The 24,482-nt window shown below is 47.8% G+C and overlaps 1 protein-coding gene across 3 annotated transcripts in view; it reads left to right on the top strand.

Moving 5' to 3' along the window:
* Nucleotides 1-24,482, top strand: part of PACS1 (phosphofurin acidic cluster sorting protein 1) — a 1,571,500-nt gene that overhangs the window by 1,423,707 nt on the left and 123,311 nt on the right. For all 3 annotated transcript variants that reach the window (XM_069207928.1, XM_069207930.1, XM_069207929.1), the window contains one exon: nucleotides 8,596-8,825. In XM_069207928.1, coding sequence (XP_069064029.1) covers nucleotides 8,596-8,825 — 230 coding nt within the window. The remainder of the gene's footprint in view (nucleotides 1-8,595; nucleotides 8,826-24,482) is intronic.

The following is a 24,482-nucleotide window of genomic DNA, read 5'->3' as shown; positions in this document are numbered from 1 at the left end:
GGCTGACCCACTGACTGTGACTGGCAGTCTTCATTAAGTAAATGACCATCCAGCACTTATTTTTTACATTAGTATAGGAGAAGTAGTAGCAACAGTCCTGAAGAAGCGTCACAGGATCACTACGACCACTAAGACGCGAAACATGTTGACCAATTTGTTTAGGATTTAGGGCACTACCTTTTTTCCTTGTGTGGAGTGCAGTGAAACATTATTCCCATCAGCACTCCCCTTTCTTCCTTTTAATCTTGGCCTGAACCTATCTCTGACTTATTAAATGTGATGCTTATGGTTCTGAGCCAATTTTAACTTTTTCCCCCTCTCCTACGTATTTCAACAGTCAGTTTTCATCCTAGGTCGAACCAAATTTGGTAGATGATCTCCGGTTAAGCACCACCACCGTAATAGGGGTGGCCCGTAAGACATTGCAGCGCCGGTCTGACGAGGAGATTGCCCAGTGATGAAGCTTGACACCGTATTGGGTGTGTGAGGGCTCTCCTTAACTACTGACTGTCTCTAGCCCTGTGTGTATTGATTCTCTTTCTTTATTTATGGAACAGTGTACCAAGTTATTGTACAGCCTCCTTGTGCTGACTCCCTTTGGGGAGGGGGCACAAACCTAATCCTATTGGTCTCTGTCCTCCAAACTAAGATGGAGGACTCTGCAGGGAGCGGGTCACCTCAGCTCAGCTCTGGACATCTTAGGGGTGGTCCTGGCTGGAGTGGTCACTCCTCCCTGTTTTCACTAGTTTTCCCACTGGGCTTGCCTCCAAAAGTGGGGCTTTGTCCAGGGGCGGGGAACTCCAATAGCTGGAGTGCCCTGGGGCACTGTGATACAAGACTTGAGCCTTTTAGGCTGTCTGCCAGATGTTACAGTTCTTGTAGGGGGGAGGTGTGAAGCACCTCCACCCGAGCAGGCTTTGCTTCTGACCACGAGAGCACAAAGGCCCTCACCCCATGTGGTCAGAAACTTGTCTGAAAGTGACAGGCATACCAGTCAGTCCTACACTAGCAGTTTGGCTGACATACAGGGGGCATGTCTAAGATGCCCTCTGTGTGCATTTTTCTAATAAATCCCACATTGGCATCTGTGTGGGTTTATTGTGCTGAGAGGTTTGATATCAAACTCCCCAGTATTCATTGAAGCCATTATGGAACTGTGGAGTTTGTTGTGACAAACTCCCAGACCATATACTTAATATGGCTACCCTGCACTTAAAATGTCTAAGAATTGACTTAGACACTGTAGGGGCATATTGCTCATGCAACTATCCCTCACGTGTGGTATAGTGCACACTGCCTTATGGCTGTAAGGTCTGCTAGAGGGGTGACTTACCTATGCCACAGGCAGTGGTTTGTAGACATGGCACTCTGAGATGAGTGCCATGTCGACTTTGTCTTTTTCTCCCCTCCAGCACACAAAGGCTACATGTGCTTGGTGAGGGGTCCCCCAGGGTGGCATTATACATGCTGCAGCCCTTGGGAACCTTCCCTGGCCACAGGTCCCTTGGTACCGTGGGTACCTTTTACAAGGAACTTAACCGAGTGCCGGCGTTGTGCCAGTTGTGTAAACAAAGATACAGTTTTTGGGAGAGAACACTGGTGCTGGGGTATGGTTAGCAGGATCCCAGCACACTTTCAATCAAAGTTGGCATCAACACTGGGCAAAAAGTGTGTGTGGGGGCAGGTAACCATGCCAACAGTGGCACTTTCCTTACAAAATCAAAACAACCCACCTTCATCAATGATTCCGAACAGATAGAATTCCTCAAAAGACGTATCAAGCCAAAAGTTTAAAAATACATTCATATTTATATATTTCTCTTTCTCATATCAGTTATTAAGTTAGGTAGGTATAGTCTAATTTATTTGAGTATATACATATTATACAAAATACTATGGCCCTCATTCTGACCTTGGCGGTCTTTTCGCAAGACCGCCGAGTTACCGCCGCGGTGAAGACCGCCGACCGCGGCGGTGTGCCGCTGTGCGCATTCTGACCGCTGGGAGCGTTCCGCCGGGAAACCGCCAGCAGCCACACTGGCGGTCGGCGGGAAAGTGGAGACTGGTCAACCTCCACCGCCACGCCAGCAGAACACCGCCCACAGAATTACGACCCACATTTCTGTGTGGCGGTCTTCTGTTGGCGGTCACCTCCCCATGGCTCCCGTCGCCTCCCGGAGGACCAACGCACAAGGTAAGTTGATCGTCCGTGAGGGGAGGGGGTGGGGGGTGTTGTGTGATGTGGGCGTGCATGGGGGTGTGCGTGTGAGTGTGTAGAGGGGGTGTGTGAGTGCGTGCATGCGGGCGGGGGGTGCTGCTGTGTCTATGGGTAATGTGTGCTGTTCGGCAGGTGCGCATGTCTGCATGTATGTGTGCGGGTATGTGTCCCCGTTGTGTATGTGTGTGTAGGGGGTGTGTATATGTGCATGTTGGGGGTGTGTGCATGTCGGGGTGCATGTATGTGCATGTCGGGGTGGGGAGGGGGTTCGTACCACCTCTGGGGGGTGGCAGGGGGGTGGAGGGTGTGGGGGGAGGACTCGGGTGGGTAGTGGGGGGTGGGGGAGACCCCTATCAGTGCCAGGGAAGGAATTCCCTGGCCCTGATAGTGCTTACCGCCATGGTTCGCACGGCGGTTCCCGCCCGCAAGAAACCGCGGCGGTAGGCAGGGTCATAATACCCTTGGCGGTCTTGGGACGACCGCCGGGCCGGAGTGCGCAAACTCCAGCCCCGCGGTCATGACCGCCGTGGCGGTCGGAGTGGAGAAGTGGCGGTCGGTCGCGGCGGGGACCGCCGCGGTCAGAATGCCATTTTTAATACCGCCGGTCTGTTCGCGGTCCGACCGCCGTCTCTCCGCCGACCGCCAGGGTCAGAATGAGGGCCTATATCTTCTGGGACATAAAAATAAAAGGACTCTCATACACAGAACCACAATCATACAATAACAACCGGTTAAAAAGGCAAGAAGGACCAGGTAAATGGGAAAACAACAATGTAAGGTCAATAAAGAGATAACCATATAGCGGAGAAAAAGGTCAACAATTACTCCTCTCAGCTCAGTGGGGCAATCAGGTCCTTATAGACTGATCAGACCTAATTACCAGTCTTCCATATGTAAATTTTGGGAAATGCAAAATATTCGCAAATATGGGCCTACAGGCCCATAGGTGCAAATGGGGCCGGTATCGCAATTTGCGAATCGGTAATAGCATTTGCGATTTTTAAGAAATCGCTATTACTGAATCGAAAATATGATAGATTACATTTTGCGAATCAGAAATAGCGATTTCTTAAAAATCGCTATTTCCGAATCGCAAATGCCTTTTTTGTTACATCTAGCCCTTAATTTTAATAGGAAGGCTGGAGCTTTTCTAAATTTAATTGAAGCCACACATCATCCATACTATATTCTATTTGATGCACCTGCACTCCTCCCACAAATCAATTTGAACATTCAAATTTAATTTTTAGTCTCCAATTTCAAAATGCTTGACATTTACAGCACATTTAAAAAATTTCAATGATACATTTAGCCACTTTATTTATGTATACTTTATTATTCTGTTAATATTACTTAATTTTCTAAGTAGTCACAGACCCATGAGGAAGCTTCGTGGACCCTAAGGGTTCCCGGGACCACAAGTTGGGAACCACTGCACTTGTGACTTATGGGTTAAATATACACGTATACGAAGTTGAAAAAACAGCGCTAAATGTAGCAAAAAGCGGGCAGCAAAAAAGTTGTGATCTTGGAAAAAGTTCTTTCATGCGTCTATTTTTATATCCAGCACCTCTCTGGTCTAAATCTGCATGACAGCAGGTGGAAGTCTTCATAGACATTATGCAGCACCACTGAAAAATCGTAATTAGAAAGCAGATACTCCAGTTGCCCATGTACCTCTGAAGAATGTATTTAGATTAAGACCTCCCTGTAAGAAAGTAGCCTCTTTCTAGCATGGTTACCCCCATTTTGGCCTGTTTGTGAGTGTTTGTCAGTGTGTTTTTACTGTCTCACTGGGATTCTGCTAGCCAGGACCTCAGTGCTCATAGTTAAAACCCTATTTGTCAGTGTGTTTGCCTGTCTCACTGGGATCCTGCTAGCCAGGACCCCAGTGCTCATAGTTTGTGGCCTATGTGTGTTATGAGTATGGTTAACCGTCTTCACTGAAGTTCTGCTAACCAGAACTCCAGTGCTTATGCTCCCTCTATTTACCAAATTTGTCACTACACTTAAGTGACTCCATATTCCTATTCTGATTGGCACACTGGACCCCCCTTATGAGTCCCTAGTATACGGTACCTAGTTACCCAGGGCATTGGGGTTCCAGGAGATCCTTTTGGGCTGCCACATTTCTTATGCCACCCATAAGTAGCTCATACAAATCTTTCATCAGGACTGCCACTGCAGCTTGAGTGAAATAGTGCACACACTATTTCACAGCCATTTTCACTACACTAAGGTAACTTATACGTCACATATATGTCTAACCTTCATTTACTGAAGGCTAGGTGCAAAGTTACTATGTGTGATGGCACCCTTGCACTAGCAAAGGTGCCCCCACGTAGTCCAGTTCCAATTCCCCGGACTTCGTGAGTGCGGAGATACCATTATAAGCATGCACTACATATATGTCAATACATATATGTAGCTTCACAGTGGTAACACTGAATATGTTCATGTGAGGTGCCTAAGAATATTCAGTTTCCCCCCCCCAATCTAAATCTGGTATTAGGGGGCCAATACCATGCACTTGGGGGCTCCACCATGGACCCCCAGTACTGCCAAACCATCTCTCAGGTTTCCACTGCAGCCCCAGCTGCTGCCACCTCACAGACACATTTCTGCCCTCCTGGGGACTGAGCAGTGCATTCCCAGGAAGGCAGAACAATGCATTTCCTTTGGGAGGAGGGTGTTACACCCCCTCCCTTTGGAAATAGGTGTAACAGGCTTGGGGGGGGGGAGGGTAGCCTCCCAGAGCCTCTGGAAATGCTTTGAAGGGCACAAACGGTGCCTTCCTTGCATAATCCAGTCTACACCGGTTCAGGGACCCCCGGTCCCTGCTCTGGCGCTAAACTGGGCAAAGGAAAGGGGAGTGACCACTCCCCTGTCCATCACCACCCCAAGGGTGGTGCCCAGAGCTCCTTCAGAGTGTCCCTGGCGTTAGCCATCTTGGAGTCCGAGATGTGGGGACCCTCTGGAAACCTCTGAGTGCCCATTGCCAACAGGTGATGTCAGATACCCCTCCTGATAGGTGCATACCAGGGTAGGTAGCCAATCCCCCTCTCAGGGCTATTTTGGGTCTCTCCTCTGGGTGTTTACTCAGATTCGGTTTGCAAGATTCCTCCAGGACTCCTCTCCATCCTCTGCTTCAACCTCAGACTTCTCCAGGAACCGCTGTAACTGCAACAAAGTATCCAGGACGACTCCTGTGACCTGCAACTTCAGATCCAGCCAGCTTTTGCAACAGTTTCCAAGGTGTGCATGCTCTGAGGACTGCCTGTCTTCACCCTGCACCAGAAGAACCGAAGGAATCTCCCGTGGAATGGAATCCCTTCCCTGCTTCTGTGACGACAATCAGTACTCTGGGACTCCTCTCCTGACGACAAGCATAATCCTGGAACACGTGTGGTGGACTGAAGTGACCCGGACTGTCCAAAGGTCCAGCTGCCCAAATTTGGTGGAGGAAAGAGCTTGCCTCCCCCTTCTGCGACAGTACCCCTGTGCATCGCATCTTCTGCAGCTCCTTGGGTTTCTTTTTACTTCTTCCAAGAATCCTTTGTGCACAGCGTAGCCCAGGTCTTAAGCACTCCATCCTGCGATGCTCAGCTCCCTGAGTTGTTTTCCGGCGGCGTGGGACCTTCCAGTTTAGTGCTGCGATGACCTCACTTTGCATCTTCTTTGCCCCCGTGTGCTGGGACTCCCGTGGGTACTGCCTGGTCTTCTGAGGGCTCTCTGAGGTGCTGAGAACCCCATCTGTCTCCTCAGTCCGAGTTGAGACCTCCAGGTCACTCCTGGGTCAAGGCAGCTCCTTTTTTACGCAAACCGCGTACTTGCGTGAACCAAGGCTTGTTGGCGGAATCCAGTGACACAAACAGCCTCCATCCAACAACTCGACGTGGGACATCTCCTGCACCATGTTGAAACCTGCAGCCATCTTATTTGGTGCTTGTCTGTACTTTTCTTCTGACCGGAGAATCCACTTTCGCACCTTCTTCTAGGTTGGCAGGGGCTTCTGTCCTTCCTGGACTCATCTTCGACTTCTGGACTTGGTCTCCTCTCGCCACAGGTCAATCCATAGTTTGTTGCTTGCAGTATTACTTTGGTTCTTGCTAAATCTCTTATCATGACTTTTAGAGTGTCCTGAGGAAACTTGTACTTTACTCCTGCTTTCCTGGGCTCTGGGGCGGGTCACTTTACTTACCTTTGGTGTTTTCCTACATTCCCAGCACCCCCCTACACAATACACTTGCCTAGGGGAGAATTTGTTATTCACATTCCACTATTTTAGTATATAGTTTGTGTTGCCCCTAGGCCCTTTGCAATCTATTGTATTTTCTACTGTTTGCACTATTCCATGGCTGTTTACTTACCTTATTTTGGTTACTAGTGTATATATTGTGTATGATACTTCCCTCCAGAAGGAGTATTGCCTCTAAGATATTTTTGGCCTTTATTTTTGGTAACACTGAGTATTGTCTTTTATTGAGTATAAGTACTGTGTAACTATAGTTGTATTGCAGGAGCTTTGCATGTCTCCTAGTTCAGCCTAAGCTGCTCTGCTGCAGCTACCTCTAGACAGCCTAAGCTGCTAGAACACCCCCTACATTTCACTAATAAGGGATAACTGGACCTGGTATAAGGTGTAAGTACCTTAGGTACCCACTACAAACCAGGCCAGCCTCCTACAATCCCATAGCTGCCAGTGTTTCAGATTCCTTATGTGTGACATTTTCATAATTTCAGTGTAATTGTGAGTGTCATTTCAATGACTGAGTGACACTTTGTCATGAGCAAAATCAAGCAATGACAATGAGAAATACATAAATATTAGAAATTACACCGATTTGAGCAACAAGAAACTCTAGCATTGCAGTTCTGAAATTAGACTGCTGCGTGAGTGCACAGTTCTCAGTAATATAGTGCAGGGAGATGAAAGCTCTGAAGATGGTTGATCATGACATGCCTTGCTCTATAAGCAAATTGTTATTAGCATAGCAACTATACCTGCTAACTGTCACTCAGGCACTTACTTAAGTTCTTTGCAAGGCAAGCTGGCACTACAGCAATAATTGGTGGGCCCCTTGGCTGCAACGGCTCATGGACTCGACTCCCATGGTAACACGACGCATGATTCTGGCTCATCTGCACACACACTGGACTGGTGTCGAGTGCTTTGGGCACTGCGGCGGCCTCTGTGGTGGCCTTTGCGGTCCATGGTTCACTCAGCCGCTGGCGCCAGTGGGGTCTGGTCCAGTCACAGGATCATTTACTGCTGCGGCGTGAGCTCTACCATTCCCAGCAGGTCCATGAGGGAGCCGCCGGTGTGATTGAGTCCGCTTGTGGGATCACAGATACCTGTGGTGCGTGCAGCACTGAACTTCCTGCACTGCCATTGCCCAGCAGCAGCCAAAACATTCTCATGACCTGCCTATTAAAGTGTCTCTGACAACTCATGTCCTGACCTCACCCACTGGCTGACACTGTCTCAGTAGTATCCATTGGGCACTGACTCCTGGCGTCAGTGAATGTAATGCCACGCTGAGTCAGTAGTCCTAATATGAATGTGTTAGATTGTAACTGAGTAGCAGATACAGCTGGGAGCAGCTGAGTCAGCCCCCAAGCCTGCTGGGAGCAGTGAACACCATGCACTGCCACTGTAGCTTTTAATCAATATGGTGCATCATAGCAGCACTTGAGACTTCAGCTGAGGAGGCACTGTAATGCTTGACTTTGCACATTGAGCGCGGTGATGTGGACCACCACATTGAAATGCGTTAGTCTAACGCCTGATGCGTGGTACAGGGCAGGGCTGACGTTCTACTTCTATCACCTTTCACACATTTACTGCTTGGTAAACAATGCAAATAGTTAGTGACTCTATTAAAGTTCAAACGCTGGGAAAAAAACGGATGTACCTGGACACCACTGATATCTGTTATAGATTCATGAGCAACTCTCATGTTGCTACTCTGTGCTGGTGAATTGTTAAGCTAAAAGCTCTAATTCCTGATCAGAGTAGTTCTGGGTGTGAGGTCACTGCTGAAAAAGGGATATATGAGAGAAAGTGAGCTCAACTGAATGTAGAAAACAACTGTTTGGTATGGCTATTTTCAAAGTCCTGTAATGCTTTCCTTGTTTTTGATATAGAGAACTTCCAGCTTGATATGGGGAGATTATCAGATAGCACGCTTAGCTAAAAGGTTACATTCTAGACAACAACCATTACAGGTAAGTACATTGTTCTTTCGAGTCATTCCACTGAAAACTGAAGCGAAATGTGAATGGTATTAGGAGATATTTTAATCCAAGAATACTGTGTTCATTAAAAAGGTAACATTTTAACTTTTGGCATGAAAATCAATACGTTTCACTTTTAGGAATGCAACTAGTGCTCATGGTGGTGAAGCTATCGGGTTACAGGTTGATTACTGGCTGGCACACACAGTGGAAAAGAAGAAAGAAGGAGAGAAGCGAGATGCGAGCTCCAAGAACACACTCAAGAGCTCATTCCGATCTGTGCTGGTGTCCCGCCTTCCCAACAGTGGAGAGACTCAGCCATCTGGAACCATGTCCATGACAGTTGTTACCAAAGAGAAGAATAAGAAAGGTGAGTACAACTGCATCAAAATCCATACTTGCAGCACCCTTCTCCCAGTAGTGAGACTCAGGCACAGCTTTGCAAAACCAGTTAAAAGCGCGCTAGTGCTTATACCTCAATCTTTCAGTAAAGGATTCCAAGATTTTTGTCCATTGGTCGTATGGATCTTTATTGGTTAACGTGAAGCATTGAATAAATGAGTGAATGAATGAAATCTCATTCATAAAGCGCACAGCTGCTCCACACACAAGCATTCAAGTGCTTGAGCTTGCAAAGGGGGAAGATAACTAAACCAAACAGTTCTCTGAAAAAGTCTTAAAATCTTCAGTAAAAGCTTCTCTTCAGAGTTCAACTACTAGAGACATTTAGAAAGCAAATTCCAATTTTTAGCTCCTGTTTGATGGGAAGCCGTTGTAAAGATATAACATTTTGCATTGAGGATTGTCTTTTTGGACATCTCAAAATGAGGTGAGCAGCCATATTTTAGACTAGCTGTAATTTGTTAATGAGTCCGCAGGCAGTCCAAGATACAGTGAGTTGGTATAGTCTAGCTTAGCTGTGATCATTGAGTGGATTACTATCTTGCAAGACTGATCAAGCAGGAGAGCAAGCGTCTTTGTCAAAGATATTAAAATGAAGAAACAGTTGGCAGTGGTCTTTTTCACTTAAGGCTTAAATAATAGCAGATTATTAAAAAATCACACCAAGGTTCCTAACTATTTCTTTCGGCACGTGAGGAGGACCTAAATCAACTGACCACAAAGATGTATCTGCTGGAGAGCATAAGGCTCCAAAGAGCAGGATTTCGAATGTATTTGAATTTAACTTCAGAAAATTCGGCTTCATACACTTTACAATGGCTGTCAAGCAATTTTGGGCAGTTTCCACCAACTCTGTCCATTTGTTGAAATGAGAGAATCAACTGGGTATCACTGGTGTGGGTTTCTAAACTAGAGCCCCAATTCTCCAATAACTCACCCAGTGGGCATGATAGATATTGTAAAGTGTGGGGCTTAAGGCAGAACCCTGAGGTACCACACAACAATCTTCGAGTCTGATGAAATTAGAGGTCTTGCTTCCTGTCAGATAGAAAAGAGTGTAGTCATTTGTATGCCATCTTAATGATATCAGAATCTCTCAGCTTGCAAAGAAGAATCTTGTGGAGATGGTATCGAATGCGGCCAGGGAATCTAGCAAAATGACTGAAAGAAACTTGTGAAGCCTATGTGACTCCACAGTAAGGACATAGAATCACCAAATGCAATTACCAGAGGTTTTATTTCAGGTTATTAATAAATCAAGTTTATAATCATATCAAGAATAAGTTCAAAAGATGTATCCGTACAGCTTGTAAGCTTAACTATCTCAGTAGATTTAGTCAAAATAGGATGAGATACATAATAGTGACAGGCACAACAATGATGAAACAAATGAAAGCAAATAGGTGTTCAATAAAGAAACTCCCCTTCTCTCTTCTAAACAGTCAGTCATAGAATCATCTAAGCAAGATTTCTATTTAGAGAACATAGAAGGTGTCAACATAGTATATATCTCTGTAGTAGTCTAGGGAAAAGGAGAAATGTGTCCAGCTTTAAGCTTTACACTTGCACGGCTAGAGAAAGCAGACCGGACTGTACCTCTCAAAGTCTGAAGGGAATCTGCCTAATTACTGTGTCAACACCAGTTAAAACAACAGGAGTTTAAGCAATATTATCATTTTTCACACCACCAGGAACCAATTAATTAATTAATTACTTGAGAGGAACATTTGCATCATCCCTTGTGTTTCCCATCTCACTGAGACTGTAACTGCTACCTTGAACATCTTGCTATCTTGGTACATGAGGAACAGAAGGCTTCTCTTAGCCATTTAGCCTTCTTGCTCATTGCCAAGTTCTATCCCTCTGATAGAGACTTCTACCTGCAGATTCCTTACCTTTGAATTCCCTGGCATCAGCTTCGAATCCGCAATCTTTTTGTTGAGCAATACCCTGCGCACGCCGTCGGGTGGCGCCATTCGGATCTGTGTCCGTTGTCTGGCTCTGCTTGGCTTCGTCAGCGTCGTTGGAGCTGTCTGTGACATCACGGTTGCCTATAAAGGCACCACCCCGGTGTGCGTATACAGTTGTTTTCTTTCTGCGCCGGTTAAGCGCAGGTCTGGGATCGAGCTACCCTTTGCCTGTTTTGGTAAGACTTTTTCAACCGTTTTGTCGAAGATTTTTTTTTGTGTCTGTGCGAGGAATGTCATCTAGAAAGACAGGGTTTAAGCCGTGTGGTGCCTACACTCATACTATGTCGGTGACGGACCCCCACCAGGTATGTCTCTGGTGCCTCGACAGGGACCACAAATCGAAGCTGTGCTCTGACTGCAGGCCGATGGCCATGAAGGCTTTGAGAGAGCGGTCTCTAAAGCTCATGGCAGCCCAGCAGTCAACGTCAGTCAGCGCAACTCCTCTGAGGTCACGGTCCCTGTAGGAGGTTGGCCTGGCTTGTAGTGGGTACCAGAGGTACTTACACCTTGTGCCAGGTCCAGTTATCCCTTATTAGTGTAGAAGAGGTGTTTCTAGCAGCTTAGGCTGATAGAAGGTAGCTATGGCAAAGCAGCTTAAGCTGAACTAGGAGACATGTAAAGCTCCTACTATACCACTGGTGTCATATGCACAATATCATAAGAAAACACAATACACAGAAGTACTAAAAATAAAGGTACTTTATTTTTATGACAATATGCCAAAAGTATCTCAGTGAGTACCCTCGGTTTGAGGATAAGATATATACACAAGATACATGTACACAAACCAAAATTATGCAGGTAATAGCAAGAAAAGTAATGCAAGCAGTGTAAAGTTACAATAGATTGCAATAGGAGCACATAGGTATAGGGGCAACACAAACCATATACTCCAAAAGTGGAATACGAACCATGAATGGACCCCAAACCTATGTGAGCTTGTAGAGGGTCGCTGGGACTACAGTGAGGGTTAGAAAAATAGCCCACCCCAAGACCCTGAAAGGTAGGTGTAAAGTGCACCTACTACCCCCAGAGAGCACAGAAGTCGTTATAGGGGGATTCTGCAGGAAGAACAAACACCATCAAAGCAACAACCAAGGGGACCAAGTCCTATAGTCGTGACAGTGTCGAGAGTGGGCAGGAGCCAAGGAAATGCCAGCTGAGGATGCAAGGAAGCTGCCACATGTTGGAAGAAGCTTGGAGTTCTGCAAGAAAGAAAAGGACTAGGAACTTCTCCTTTGGAGGATGGATATCCCACGTCGTGATGTAGCTTGCAGAGGTGTTCCCACGCAGAAAGACTGCAAACAAGCCTTGCTAGCTGCAAGGGTCGCAGTAGAGGTTTTTGGGTGCTGCTGTGTCCCAGGAGGGACCAGGATGTCGCCACTTGGAAGAGGAGACAGAGGGGGCGCCCAGCAACTCAGGGAGCCCTCACAGAATCAGCCAGCACCCGCAGAAGTACCTGAACATGCACTTGGAAGAAGAGTGAACCGGAGTCCACGCAAAATCACAAAAGGGAGTCCCACGACGCCGGAGGACAACTCAGAAGGTTGTGCACTGCAGGTTAGAGTGTCGGGGAGCCAGGCTTGGCTGTGCACAAAGGAAATCCTGGAAGAGTGCACAGGAGCCGGAGCAGCTGCAAATCATGCGGTACCCAGCAATACAGTCTAGCGTGGGGAGGCAAGGACTTACCTCCACCAATCTTGGACTGAAGAGCCACTGGACTGTGGGAGTCACTTGGACAGAGTTGCTGAGTTCCAGGGACCACGCTCGTCGTGCTGAGAGGGGACCCAGAGGACCAGTGATGCAGACTTTTGGTGCCTGCAGTTGCAGGGGGGAAGATTCCGTCGACCGACTGGAGATCTCTTCAGAGCTCCTGGTGCAGAGAGGCGGCAGGCTACCCCCAGAGCATGCACCACCTGGAAACAGTCGAGAAAGCCGGCAGGATGAAGCGATACAAGGTTGCTAGTAGTCGTCTTGCTACTTTGTTGCGGTTTTGCAGGCGTCCTGAGCAGTCAGCGGTCGATCCTTTGGTAGAAGGTGAAGAGGGAGATGCAGAGAAACTCTGATGAGCTCTTGCATTCGTTATCTGGTGAGATCCCCAAAGCAGAGACCCTAAATAGCCAGAAAAGGAGGTTTGGCTACCTAGGAAGGAGGATTGGCTACCAAGAGAGGTAAGAGCCTATCAGAAGGAGCCTCTGATGTCACCTGCTGGCACTGGCCACTCAGAGCAGTCCAGTGTGCCACAGACACCTCTGTTTCCAAGATGGCAGAGGTCTGGGACACACTGGAGGAGCTCTGGGCACCTCCCCTGGGAGGTGCAGGTCAGGAGAGTGGTCAATCCCCTTTCCTTTGTCCAGTTTCGCGCCAGAGCAGGGCTGGGGGATCCCTGAACCGGTGTAGACTGGCTTATGCATAGATGGGCACCATCTGTGCCCATCAAAGCATTTCCAGAGGCTGGGGGAGGCTACTCCTCCCCAGCCTTCACACCTATTTCCAAAGGACGAGGGTGTTACACCCTCTCTCAGAGGAAATCCTTTGTTCTGCCTTCCTGGGCCAGGGCTGCCTGGACCCCAGGAAGGCAGAAACCTGTCTGAGGGGTTGGCAGCAGCTGCAGTGGAGACCCCAGAAAGGCAGTTTGGCAGTACCCGGGTACTATGCTAGAGACCCGGGGGATCATGGAATTGTTCCCCCAATGCCAGAATGGCATTGGGGGGACAATTCCATGAACTTAGACATGTTACATGGCCATGTTCGGAGTTACCATTGTGACGCTGTACATAGGTAGTGACCAATGTACAGTGCACGCGTGTAATGGTGTCCCCGCACTCCGGGGAATTTGCGCTGAACTATGTGGGGGCACCTTGGCTAGTGCCAGGGTGCCCACACACTAAGTAACTTTGCACCTAACCTTCACCAGGTGAAGGTTAGACATATAGGTGACTTACAAGTTACTTAAGTGCAGTGGTAAATGGCTGTGAAATAACGTGGACGTTATTTCACTCAGGCTGCAGTGGAAGGCTTGTGTAAGAATTGTCAGAGCTCCCTTTGGGTGGCAAAAGAAATGCTGCAGCCCATAGGGATCTCCTGGAACCCCAATACCCTGGGTACCTCAGTACCATATACTAGGGAATTATATGGGTGTACCAGTATGCCAATGTGAATTGGTAAATTTTAGTCACTAGCCTGTTACTGACAAATTTGGAAAGCAGAGAGAGCATAACCACTGAGGTTCTGGTTAGCAGAGCCTCAGTGAGACAGTTAGGCATCACACAGGGAACACATACAGGGCACATACTTATGAGCACCAGTGACACATAGACTAAAACAACATATATACAGTGAAATATGGGGGTAACATGCCAGGCAAGATGGTACTTTCCTACAGTCCCGCTCAAGGAGGAGGTCGCGGGACCACTCCAGGAGTCCCAAGTCATCTTCGTCCCACTCGAGGACCTTGGGGCACTCTGGGAACAGGCACAAGAAGAAGAAGAAGTCCAAGCCGACTTTGACTTTGCCATGCCCATTAGCCAATGAGGCATCACAGGAATGGCAACGTTCCAAGCACGGTTCCACAGAGCCGATGCCAGGGCCGACTTTGCGTCTCCCCCGTTATCCGGGAGCCAGAGCAACCCAGTTCAAATGAAAGACTTTTACGAAGCCATGCGCCTCATTTTTGATCGGGCTGCCCCCACGGGTGGGTCCTCAGACCCCGCGAGGACAGCAGGGGCCCCATCGGGTTCGATGCCGGCGGCTTCAGGCTCTGCGCCATTGGGCACCCAAGGATCGGATACAGAGTGGTGTGGGTTCCACACATTCAGCCTCCTCTGGCTACAGGTCTGACGTCTATGCCTCCTCCTCCCCCCCCTTTGCTGGCACCCACCGGTGCTGGTAGCCTGTAGGAAGCTGGCCTTCTGTGTGGTGGGTACCTGTGGTACTTACACCTTTTACCAAGTCCAAGGATCCCCTCTCAGTGAAGTGTAGGCAGTGTCTAGAAGCGAGGCTCTTTAGAGGTAGCTGTAGATGAGCAACCAAGACGTATCTAGAAGACATGCAAAGCTCATGCAATACCACTACAGTCACACAGTACTTACACACACGAAAGAAAACACTTGGTTGTACAAAAATAAAGGTACTTTATTTTTGGAACACAGTTTCAGAAAATACTAGAGAGGCAACCCTCCAATAAGAAGTAAGTAAATATATATATATATATATATATATATATATATATACACACACACACACACATATATACTGATAACAGTAAGAGGCATATAAAGGTTGGAAAACAGTGTAAAAGAGCAAAAAGCAATAGTAGTCCTGGGGGAGCCCAAACCATATACTAAGAAAGTGGAATGCTAACTTAGGGCCCCCACCTAGGTAAGTAAATCGTGTAGAGGGGAACTGGGAGTACTAAGAAACCACACAGGTAAGTAATACAATACCCCCAGCGACCAGGAATGCAGGAGTAAAACACTGGATTTCCCCAAAACCACCCCAAAGGATGAAAATAAGAAAAAGAAGACACCTACAACAGCCTGCAAGGAACCAGCAATGGAAAACCGAAGATGGAGACCTGTGGAGAGAGGGGAACCAAGTCCAGAAGTATCTGTGGAGTCCAGGGGGAGTAGGAGATACTACCCATACAGCGGTACCTTTTGGAGTTGGTGGACGAAGAAGGAAGATAGGTAAACACTGCAGCACAGAAGCTGGAGAAGAGTTCCTGATGCATTGGAAAAGCTGTCTCACACTGGAAGCTGGATTGCAGATGGGTGTCGGTGAAGGATTTCCACCAACAAGCCTTGGCAAACGCAAACTTGTGGTTGGGGGAAAAGAGGTGCTGCTGGGGACCATCAGGGTCCAGGAGGGGAAGTCACAGGGGATCCTCTGTGTCGCAGAAGGCCCACAGGAGCAGAGGCAGCAGCCATAGGTGCCCCATAGGGCAGGGACACAGAAGTGGCAGAAGCAATCCATGCAGCACCACAGAAGTTACTCCCACGTCGCCAGAAGACCACGCAGAGGTTCAGAAGTTGCAGGGAGGAGCCCTGGGGGCTGGAGCGACACGTTGCCTGAAGTTCCCCTTAGAGGTGAAGCAACAAGCCTTGGCAGCTGCAAAGGACGCGGTGCACTATCTTGTGTGAGGTGGAAAGGACTTACCACCACCGAAATGCGACACCTGGTAGAGAGGACCAAGGGCGACTCTCCAGACCACCACCTCTGATGCAGGACCCACGCCACTCAGAATGAGAGGAGATCCACGTAGCTGGTCGTCGTTGCAGCCAGGTTCCTGTAGTTACAGGGGAGTGATGTCTTCACCTCAAGGGGGATTCCTCCTTCTTCTTGTGCAGGCTGAAGAGCTGCAGTTCTCTGAGGATGCACAGCCGAGAAAATGTTGCAACGCTGGCAGGAATTGTGGCTACAATGTTGCAGAAGAGTCTTCCTAGTGGATCTGCAGATTGTAGGTACCTGGAGGGTCCAGTCGTGCTTCTGGAGGCCAGAAGTCGAAGCAGAGGTTGCAGAAGAGTCCTGCTGGATCCTTGCAAGCCGAATCTGAGGACCCACCCCAGAGGAGACCTTATATAGCCTAAAGAGGGGGCTTGGTCACCTAACCAGGTAACTACCTATCAGATGGTGCCTCGTACGTCACCTGCCTGGCCTGGCCACTCAGATGCTCCCAGATTTCCCTGCCAACCTTGGAATCAAGATGGCAGACCCAGGGACCCTCTGGAGGAGCTCTGGCCACCACCCCTGGAGTGGTGATGGACAGGGGAGTGGTCACTCCCCTTTCCATTGTCCAGTTTTGCGCCAGAGTATGGACTGGGGGTCCCTGAACTGGTGTGGACTGGTTTATGCACGGAGAGCACCAAATGTGCCCTTCAAAGCAAAACCAATGGCTTGGGGAGGCTACCCCTCCCCAGCCAATCACACCTATTTCCACAGGGAAAGGGTGTTACTTCCTCTCCCAAAGGAAATACTTTGTTCTGCCTTCCTGGGCTTGAACAGATCAAGCAGCAGGAGGGCAGAAACCCGTCTGAGGGGTGGCAGCAGCTGAGCTGCCTGGAAAACCCTGTAAGACCAGTATTAGCGATGCCGGAGATCCTCTAAGGAGCTCCCAGAGTACATGCAATCATACTTCCAGTACCTGCAACAGTTTTGGTGTATGATTCCGACATTTTTGATACCAAACATGCCCAGGTTCGGAATTACCATTACGTAGCTGGACATAGGTAGTGACCTATGTCCAGTACATATGTAAAATGGCGGTCCCGCATTCATGAAGTCCAGTAAAATGGAGCTGGAGTTTGTGGGGCACCTCTGCTAGTGTCAGGGTGCCTTTACACACAGGTACCTGCACCCTGCCCTCTGGTCTGAGAGGGCCTACCATAGGGTTAACAGTGACCTGGTGCAGTGACCTGTAATGAAATCGGGTGCGTGCACCCAGTTCACGCAGACTGCATTGGCAGGTCTGCAGAACCCTTTGCATGGGCTCCCTATGGGTGGCAGAATAACTGCTGCAGCCCATAGAGATCACCGGAACCCCAATGCCCTGGGTACCATATACTAGGAACTTACATGGGTGCACCATTGTGCCAATTGTGGGGAGAAAAGGTTAGTAGCAACCAAATTTGGAGGAGAGAGCATAATCACTGGGATCCTGATTAGCAGGATCCAGGGAACACAATGAAACACACTGACAGCAGGCAGAAAATGGGGGTAACCATGCCAATAAAGAGGTCACTTTCCTACAGAGCCCCATCCTCATTTCAGATCAACCGGAATGATGTTGCACAATGCGGATTCCAACTTTGACTGCGCCAACTCGGCCCAGATCAGTGATTGAGGCTTATTTTGATCAGCCAGGCGAGGAATGGGTAGGGTCTGAGGACCCTTTAGAATATGGATAAGAGGAGCAGTACTGGTATGAGGAACTAGGGGAAGCCAGTGGACTGGATACTTATCCAGATACTGGTATGCTCTCACCTCCTTCTGCGGCTACAGAGGAGGGAGCATCCGACGCCATGGTGGTGAGTAGAGCAGCTGAGGTCTTGGACCTGGAGTTGCCTACAGTGCCGTTCAGGGCTAACATCCTGACAGACGTGCTTCAGCCGGGGACTGCTACATCATAGCTGATGTTACCTTTTAATGAAGCCCTTACTGATGTCCTGCTGGGGACGTGGTCCAAGCCCAACACAAGGGTTTCTGTAAATAGGACAATTGGCTGCAGCCATCGACCAGCTCCTACCGATCCTAGTTTCCTCACCCAACACCCCGCGCTGTAGAGCTTGGTGGTCTAAGCCTCCACTTCCCGTGGTACCTTCCCTTCCGCTCCCCCGGATAGGGAATCTAAGAGGTTGGACCAACTTGGGAAGAAGATGTTTTCTTCTTCCATCCTGGCATTGACGTCCGTAAACACCTCATGCCTACTGGGCCGTTTTTCCCATACTTTATGGGACACAGTGGCACAGGTGCTGCCCCAGTTCCGGGGGCGTAATGTACACTCTCACCCAAGCTGTCATGAATGGGAGAGGTGCAGCCAAGTTTACCATTCGGTGTGGTTTGGACATGACCGACACGCTAGGCAGGGTGATTTCCTCGACAGTGGCCCTTCGTCGCCATGCCTGGCTGCTTACCACTGGCTTTTCGGGTGATGTCCAGGCAAATCTGATGGACATGCCCTTCGATGGCTCGTGCCTTTTTGAGAGAAGGCACACTCAGCGCTTGAGCGGTTCGAGGACTCTCGAGCCATGGCCAGATCCTTGGGCCTTTTGGTGCCTGCTTGCCAGTAGTCTGCCTATCACCCCTTTGGAGGTTTTCCACACCAACCACAGATCTGCTACCGTCCTCCAGCTTCACAGCATCCAGTGCGAGAACGAGTTCATGGTACCTTCAGACCCATAGGGTCTAGCCAGAGGTCAGCTACCACCCAGCCCCCTTCTTCCACAACGCCCAAGCCGTCCTAGTATGGTTCTGCAAGTCCATGCTCGTCCAGTTGGAGGGAGGATTCAATTGCATCTCCCTCACTGGTGGTCCATAACATTAGACAAATGGGTCTTGCAGATCATACAGAAGGACTATTCCCTCCACTTCCAGTCTTTCCCTCCCTTTATTCCTCCATTGAGAGAACGGCTGATGGAGGATCATTTAATCTTGCTCAGCGAGGAAGTTATGGCTCTCTTGGATAAGGTCCCGATGAAGAAGTAGGCAGTGGTTGTTATTCCCACTACTTTCTTATTCCAAAGAAGAACAAGGGCTTTCGCCCTAACTTGGATTTAAGGGTCGTCAATCTCTTTCTCAAAAAGGAGAAATTCAAGATGCTCATTCTGGCTCAGGTTTTGTCTGCCCTATACCAAGGAGACTGGATGGTAGCATTGGACTTGCAGGATGCGTATTCTCACATCCCATCCTGCGCTCCCACAGGCGTTACTTGCGGTTCAAGGTGGGCCACGAGCACTTTCAGTTTACTGTTCTCCTCTTCAGTCTCACCATGGCCCCTCGGGTGTTCACTAAGGTGATAGCGGTGGTAGCAGCTCATCTGTGCAGGTTTAGGATTTCAGTATTCCCCTACTGCGACGACTGGCTGTTGAAAGCTCCTAGGCCCCAGGCTCTTGTCACCCACCTTCATACTAGGGCGGACCTCCTGCATTAACTGGGGTTCACTATAAACGTGCCGAAGTTACACCTGACTCCCTCTCAGAAGACCCCTTTCATCTGGGCTGTTCAGGAACAGTGGAGTTTCAGGTTTATCCTCCCGAGCAGCGAGTTTAGGATATTCAGGTTATGATACCAATATTTCGGCCTCTATCGTGGATTTCTGTGAGACAGACTCTAAGGCTGTTGGGACTCATGGCCTCCTGCATCCTGTTAGTCAAACATGCCAGATGGCATATGAGGACTCTGCAGTGGGACCTGAGGTTCCAGTGGGCGCAGCATTAGGGAAATCTTACTGACACGGTTCAGATTTCGGAGGGAACTGAAAAAGACCTGCAGTGGTGGTTAGTGAACTGCGATTGGGTCAGAGGCAGACTCTTCTCCTTTCCCCAGCCAGATCTCACAGTAGTGACAGATGCGTCACTTCTGAGATGGGGCTAACATCTGGGAGAGGTGGAAATCAGAGGCCTATGGTCTCCAGCGGAATCCGGACTCCATGTCAACTTGCTGTAGCTCCGGGAGATTTGACTGGCATTGAAAGCATTTCTTCCTGTCGTGAAAGTAACATTGTGCAGGTGACAATACCGCCGCAATGTGGTACTGCAACAAGCAGGGCATGTGGGGTTGTGGACCCTTTGTCAAAAAGGTCTGCGTCTCTAGACATGGCTGGAACAGCAGGGCATAACTGTGGTGGTAAAAAAAAAAAAAAGGAAGGGCTTCTAAACTGGGATATTTTATGAAAGAAGTCGTCTTGTGCGTATTACTCCCATGTAAGTCACATAAAAAAGGTTGCACAGTTTCAAACAAAATTTTACAATCTAGATCATCCCCTAATACAGGAGAGATCAAAAACGGTCCCTGTGGATAACCTAAATCAGAAACAAGTGCCCTCACTCACCAGTTGTTGACATGCCTCATCATCAGGCTTTGCTCCTCGTCAGACAGGCACTGCAATAGCTGACGGTCCCCTTGTGGGGGCTCTTTAACGAGGTCTTTTGAAGAAAATTGCCGTAGGTGAATGCAATAATGTGGGATTGGTAAAATGAACTGTTAAAATTGACTAGAAGGACCCCCATAATGAAATATATTTATTGAAAATGTGGACCTCTGTCAAGATTAAAAACCCTATAATGTAGTGAACATGTATGTGTATGGCAGAGTTAGACTTCCCTCCACTGCCCTATTAACAGAAGGTCAAAATGTTTCTCGCTAAAATAAGTCTGTAAAGATCTTGGTGCGATTTGTCAGGACCTCAAAAAATCATACCTAATCTTCACAGTTATGGTAGACTAGATTGACTTTGTGGTACAGGAACCTAGAAGGGGAAAAATGGGTTCATTAAAAACACAGTAGTTTAATAATATATAGTGCCAAACAGACATGCCAGTGTCAATCAAACACTAGTGAGAATCCCTAGTGGTGCTTTGGTGATGTGTGAATGAACACTTCTAAATTGGAAAAAGGCTAAGGTTCTTACCCTCCTCAAATTCAAGGATGGGCTGCAACCGGAATAGTGGAGTGCCTATGTAATCCAGCCAATGTAATAATCAGCGTGTCTGGGGTACAAGGACAAATAAATAGTAATTGCATGCCTAAAATTAATCCCATGGTGTTGTGTATAGGAATTAAATGTTATGGTATTAAAGTAACATGATTCATCACAAAATGGCCTACAGTTTAACGTAAAGTCAAAGACTGTGCTGCCCCAGTACATGTAGTGAACTATAAATGGTGTGTATAATCAATCTTCATCAGGTAATCAATTTTATATTGATGATAAATATCCTCAAGCCTCGTGGCCCGTGTTTACCAAAAATATGGTGATCATAAGAAAGTACCCTGGATATATGTTAAATAAATGTATGTAAGTGTATATTAATAATATCAGAGAAGTCATATGATAAGTCCTCTCTTATAAGGTAAATGACAGCTCCCACCAAGGTATACCTTCATAACACATTAAATCACTCTAGGATGAATCTGTTCTGTCATAAATAGGAATATCTCTTATAAGGTAAGTGACAGCTCCCACCAAGGGGCAAATGCAACATGAATATGCAAAATATCTGTGAGGCTAATTGTCAGGATTACAAATCTGTAACCAAGGGTGGCAATCAAAAGAAAATAATCTGAATAGTTGTTGAATAGATCTATGTAAGTGTATATTAACAATGCCAGAGAAGTCTTTTGATGTGTCCTCTTTCACAAGGTAAATGACAGCCCCCACCAAGGTATGCCATCATAACTCGTGAGATCACTCTAGGATGAATCCATCGTGCCATAAATTGTGTTATCTCTTTTCCGGTAAGTGACAGCTCCCACCAAGGGGCAAATGCATCGTGAATATACAAAATACCAGCGAGACTAATCGTCGAGATTACGAATCTATAACCAAGTATGGTAATCGTAAAATGGAGAAGCCCAGGTGCCGTGGTGCTGCAGGGCTCAAGTTAAAAGCACTGGCGTAGATAGTATGCAAGTATTCCCTTGCATCCATAATCGGATGTCAAACACATCAAAATAAAGATACAAATCGTATACATGCAGTTCCAGAGTACTAAAGTCATCCCGGGCTAGGGAAGGAGGCCCTTACTTGGGTGTTGGACGCGGCTACTATGAGCACCTACCCCTGCTCCGCATATCTTGTAATGATGCTGGTGCGGGGAGTCTTTTATATAAAGGGGGGAGCTGCATGTTGAGAAGCGTAGAAATGGAAATGTGAATAGCATTCCTCACCAATGTTGCTAGTCACTATCATAATGATGGCACTGGTGCGGTGAGTCTATGGCTTAAGGGGAGAGCTGCATCTCAAGAAGCATAGGAATAGAGGTGGGACTAGTGTTACTCGTCTGTAATAGTAGCTGCCTTCTTGGAAAGGATGAATTAATGTGAGTGTTCACAAAAGAGAGTCTGATTCCAAGTATTCTCTAATGTAGATACTATTATTACCTTAATCCATAATATTTAATAACAGTTCCATTTAGTTAGAGATAAAACTTCTAAAACTACAGAGGGTAATAAATATATCCAAAAAGACAGTTTGAGGCAAACAGAGACGTAATAACCTTAACCTAGAAGAAGAGGTCCCAAGGAAATATTATTTCTTAATCTACCAAAAATCCTATAAGTAAACTGAGTGAATGTAAATAATACATAATAATGTATATGGAGCAAGGTGTTGTGATGCAGGTACATTAAAGGGAGGAAAACCCCTGCATATATTACCTCAAAAATGGTGGTTCAACACCTGGCAGGTTCTCTGACGCCAGGTCTGACAGACACGGCTGTCGATGCCTAGCGGATCGTATCTCCATCTGGAGGTGGCTCAAGAACTCTTTTAGCAGTGGGGAGAGCCTTGGTTAAATCTGTTCACTTCTGCTGCGAACGCACAATGTCAGCAGTATTGCACGTTGGAGTTTCCACTGTGGCAATTGCTCGGTGACTCTTTTCTACGCAAGTGGAGTTCAGGCCTCCTGTACACTTTTCCACCCATACAACTCCTGCCCAGAGTTGTCAAGAAGATCAAGAACGACTGAGCCCAAGTCACCCTAGTGGCTCTGGATTTGGCACAGAGAGTCTGGTATCCCAAGCTTCTCAAAATGAGCATCAGTCCTTTGATGAGGCTACCCCTTCGGGAGGATCTTCTGTCGCAGCAGCATGGGAAGGTTCTCCGCCCAAACCTGTCAACTCTGCGCCTTCATCCGTGAAATTGAGCGGCAGCAGTTGATGGCTTTAGGCCTTCCTCCGGAAGTCTGTAAAGTTATTGAGGCAGCCAGGCATCCCGCCACTAAAACGGTGTACGCCTGCCGTTAGAAACACTTTGTATATTATTGTGCAGAAAGGTCTATTGATCCTCTTTCTGCTTCTCTTTCTGATATTCTTCTCTTCATTCTTTCCTTTGCCCAGCAGGGGACTCTCAAGGGCTGCCTTTCTGCCTTATCAGCATTTCTTCAGCTGCCAGATCAGCCTTCTCTGTTTAAATCTCCCATTGTACATAGATTCCTCAAAGGGCTTGTGCATGTTTCCCCCTACGCCCTTTGTTATGCCCCAATGGTCCTCACATTTCTGATGTGTGCTACCTTTGAGCCTTTGCACAACAGTCCCCTCCGGCTGCTCACCATAAAGGCACCCTTTAAAGTGCCAATAACGTCTGCCAGGAGGGTGAGTGAGATGCAAGATCAAAGCCACCATATCTCACTATCCAGACAAGGTGGTTCTCAGAACTTGTGCTTCTTTCCTCCTCAAGGAGGTGACCCCATTTCATATGGGTCAGAACATCACCCTGCCCACTTTCTTTGCTCCACTGCATTCCTCTAAGGAAGAGGAGCGACTCCACTGACTGGACCCAAAAAGAGCGTTGTCATTCTTCCTTGACTGCAGAAAAGAGTTCAGAGTGGGTGACCAATTCTCTGTGGGGTAAGTTGGAGCAATGATGAGTTGAGCAGTGCAGAAGCGAACCATTTCGCACTGGGTCATTCTCTACATTAAGATCTGCTACGCATTGGCCAAGAAGCAGCCTCCTGAGGGCTCATTCTGCCAGGGGCAAAGCTGATACCACTGCGTTAGCTGCGAGACGTTCCAGTCCTGGAGATTTGTCAGGCGGCAACGTGGGCATCTTTGCACACTTTTGCTAAGCATTACTGCCTGGACAGTCAGGTATGAAGAGACAGGCACTTTGCCCATTCAGTCCTGCAGGACTTCTTAGTGTAAGTAGAACTATCCGCATCCCACCCCCAGGAGGTTATGGCTTGGGTATCTATTCAGAGGTAAGGAATCTGCAGCTAGAAGTCTCTATCAGACAAACATGTTACTTACCTTCGGTAACACATTATCTGGTAGAGACTCCAGCTGCAAATTCCTTACACCCACCCATGATTCCCCGCTCTGCAGATATGTCTAGTAGGGTTAGGGTTTATCCCTTTTCAGGGCACTAGTTTTGCACAGACAAATGTTGGTTCTGTCCATGACTCTGCCCTTCTGGCGTGGAAGTTTTGTGGATAAAAGAA

The sequence above is a fragment of the Pleurodeles waltl genome, chromosome 9, assembly GCF_031143425.1.
Source record: "Pleurodeles waltl isolate 20211129_DDA chromosome 9, aPleWal1.hap1.20221129, whole genome shotgun sequence".
NCBI classification, from domain to species: domain Eukaryota; kingdom Metazoa; phylum Chordata; class Amphibia; order Caudata; family Salamandridae; genus Pleurodeles; species Pleurodeles waltl.
The sequence above is the reverse complement of the archived record's forward strand: the minus strand, read 5'-3'. Positions and strand labels throughout refer to the sequence as shown.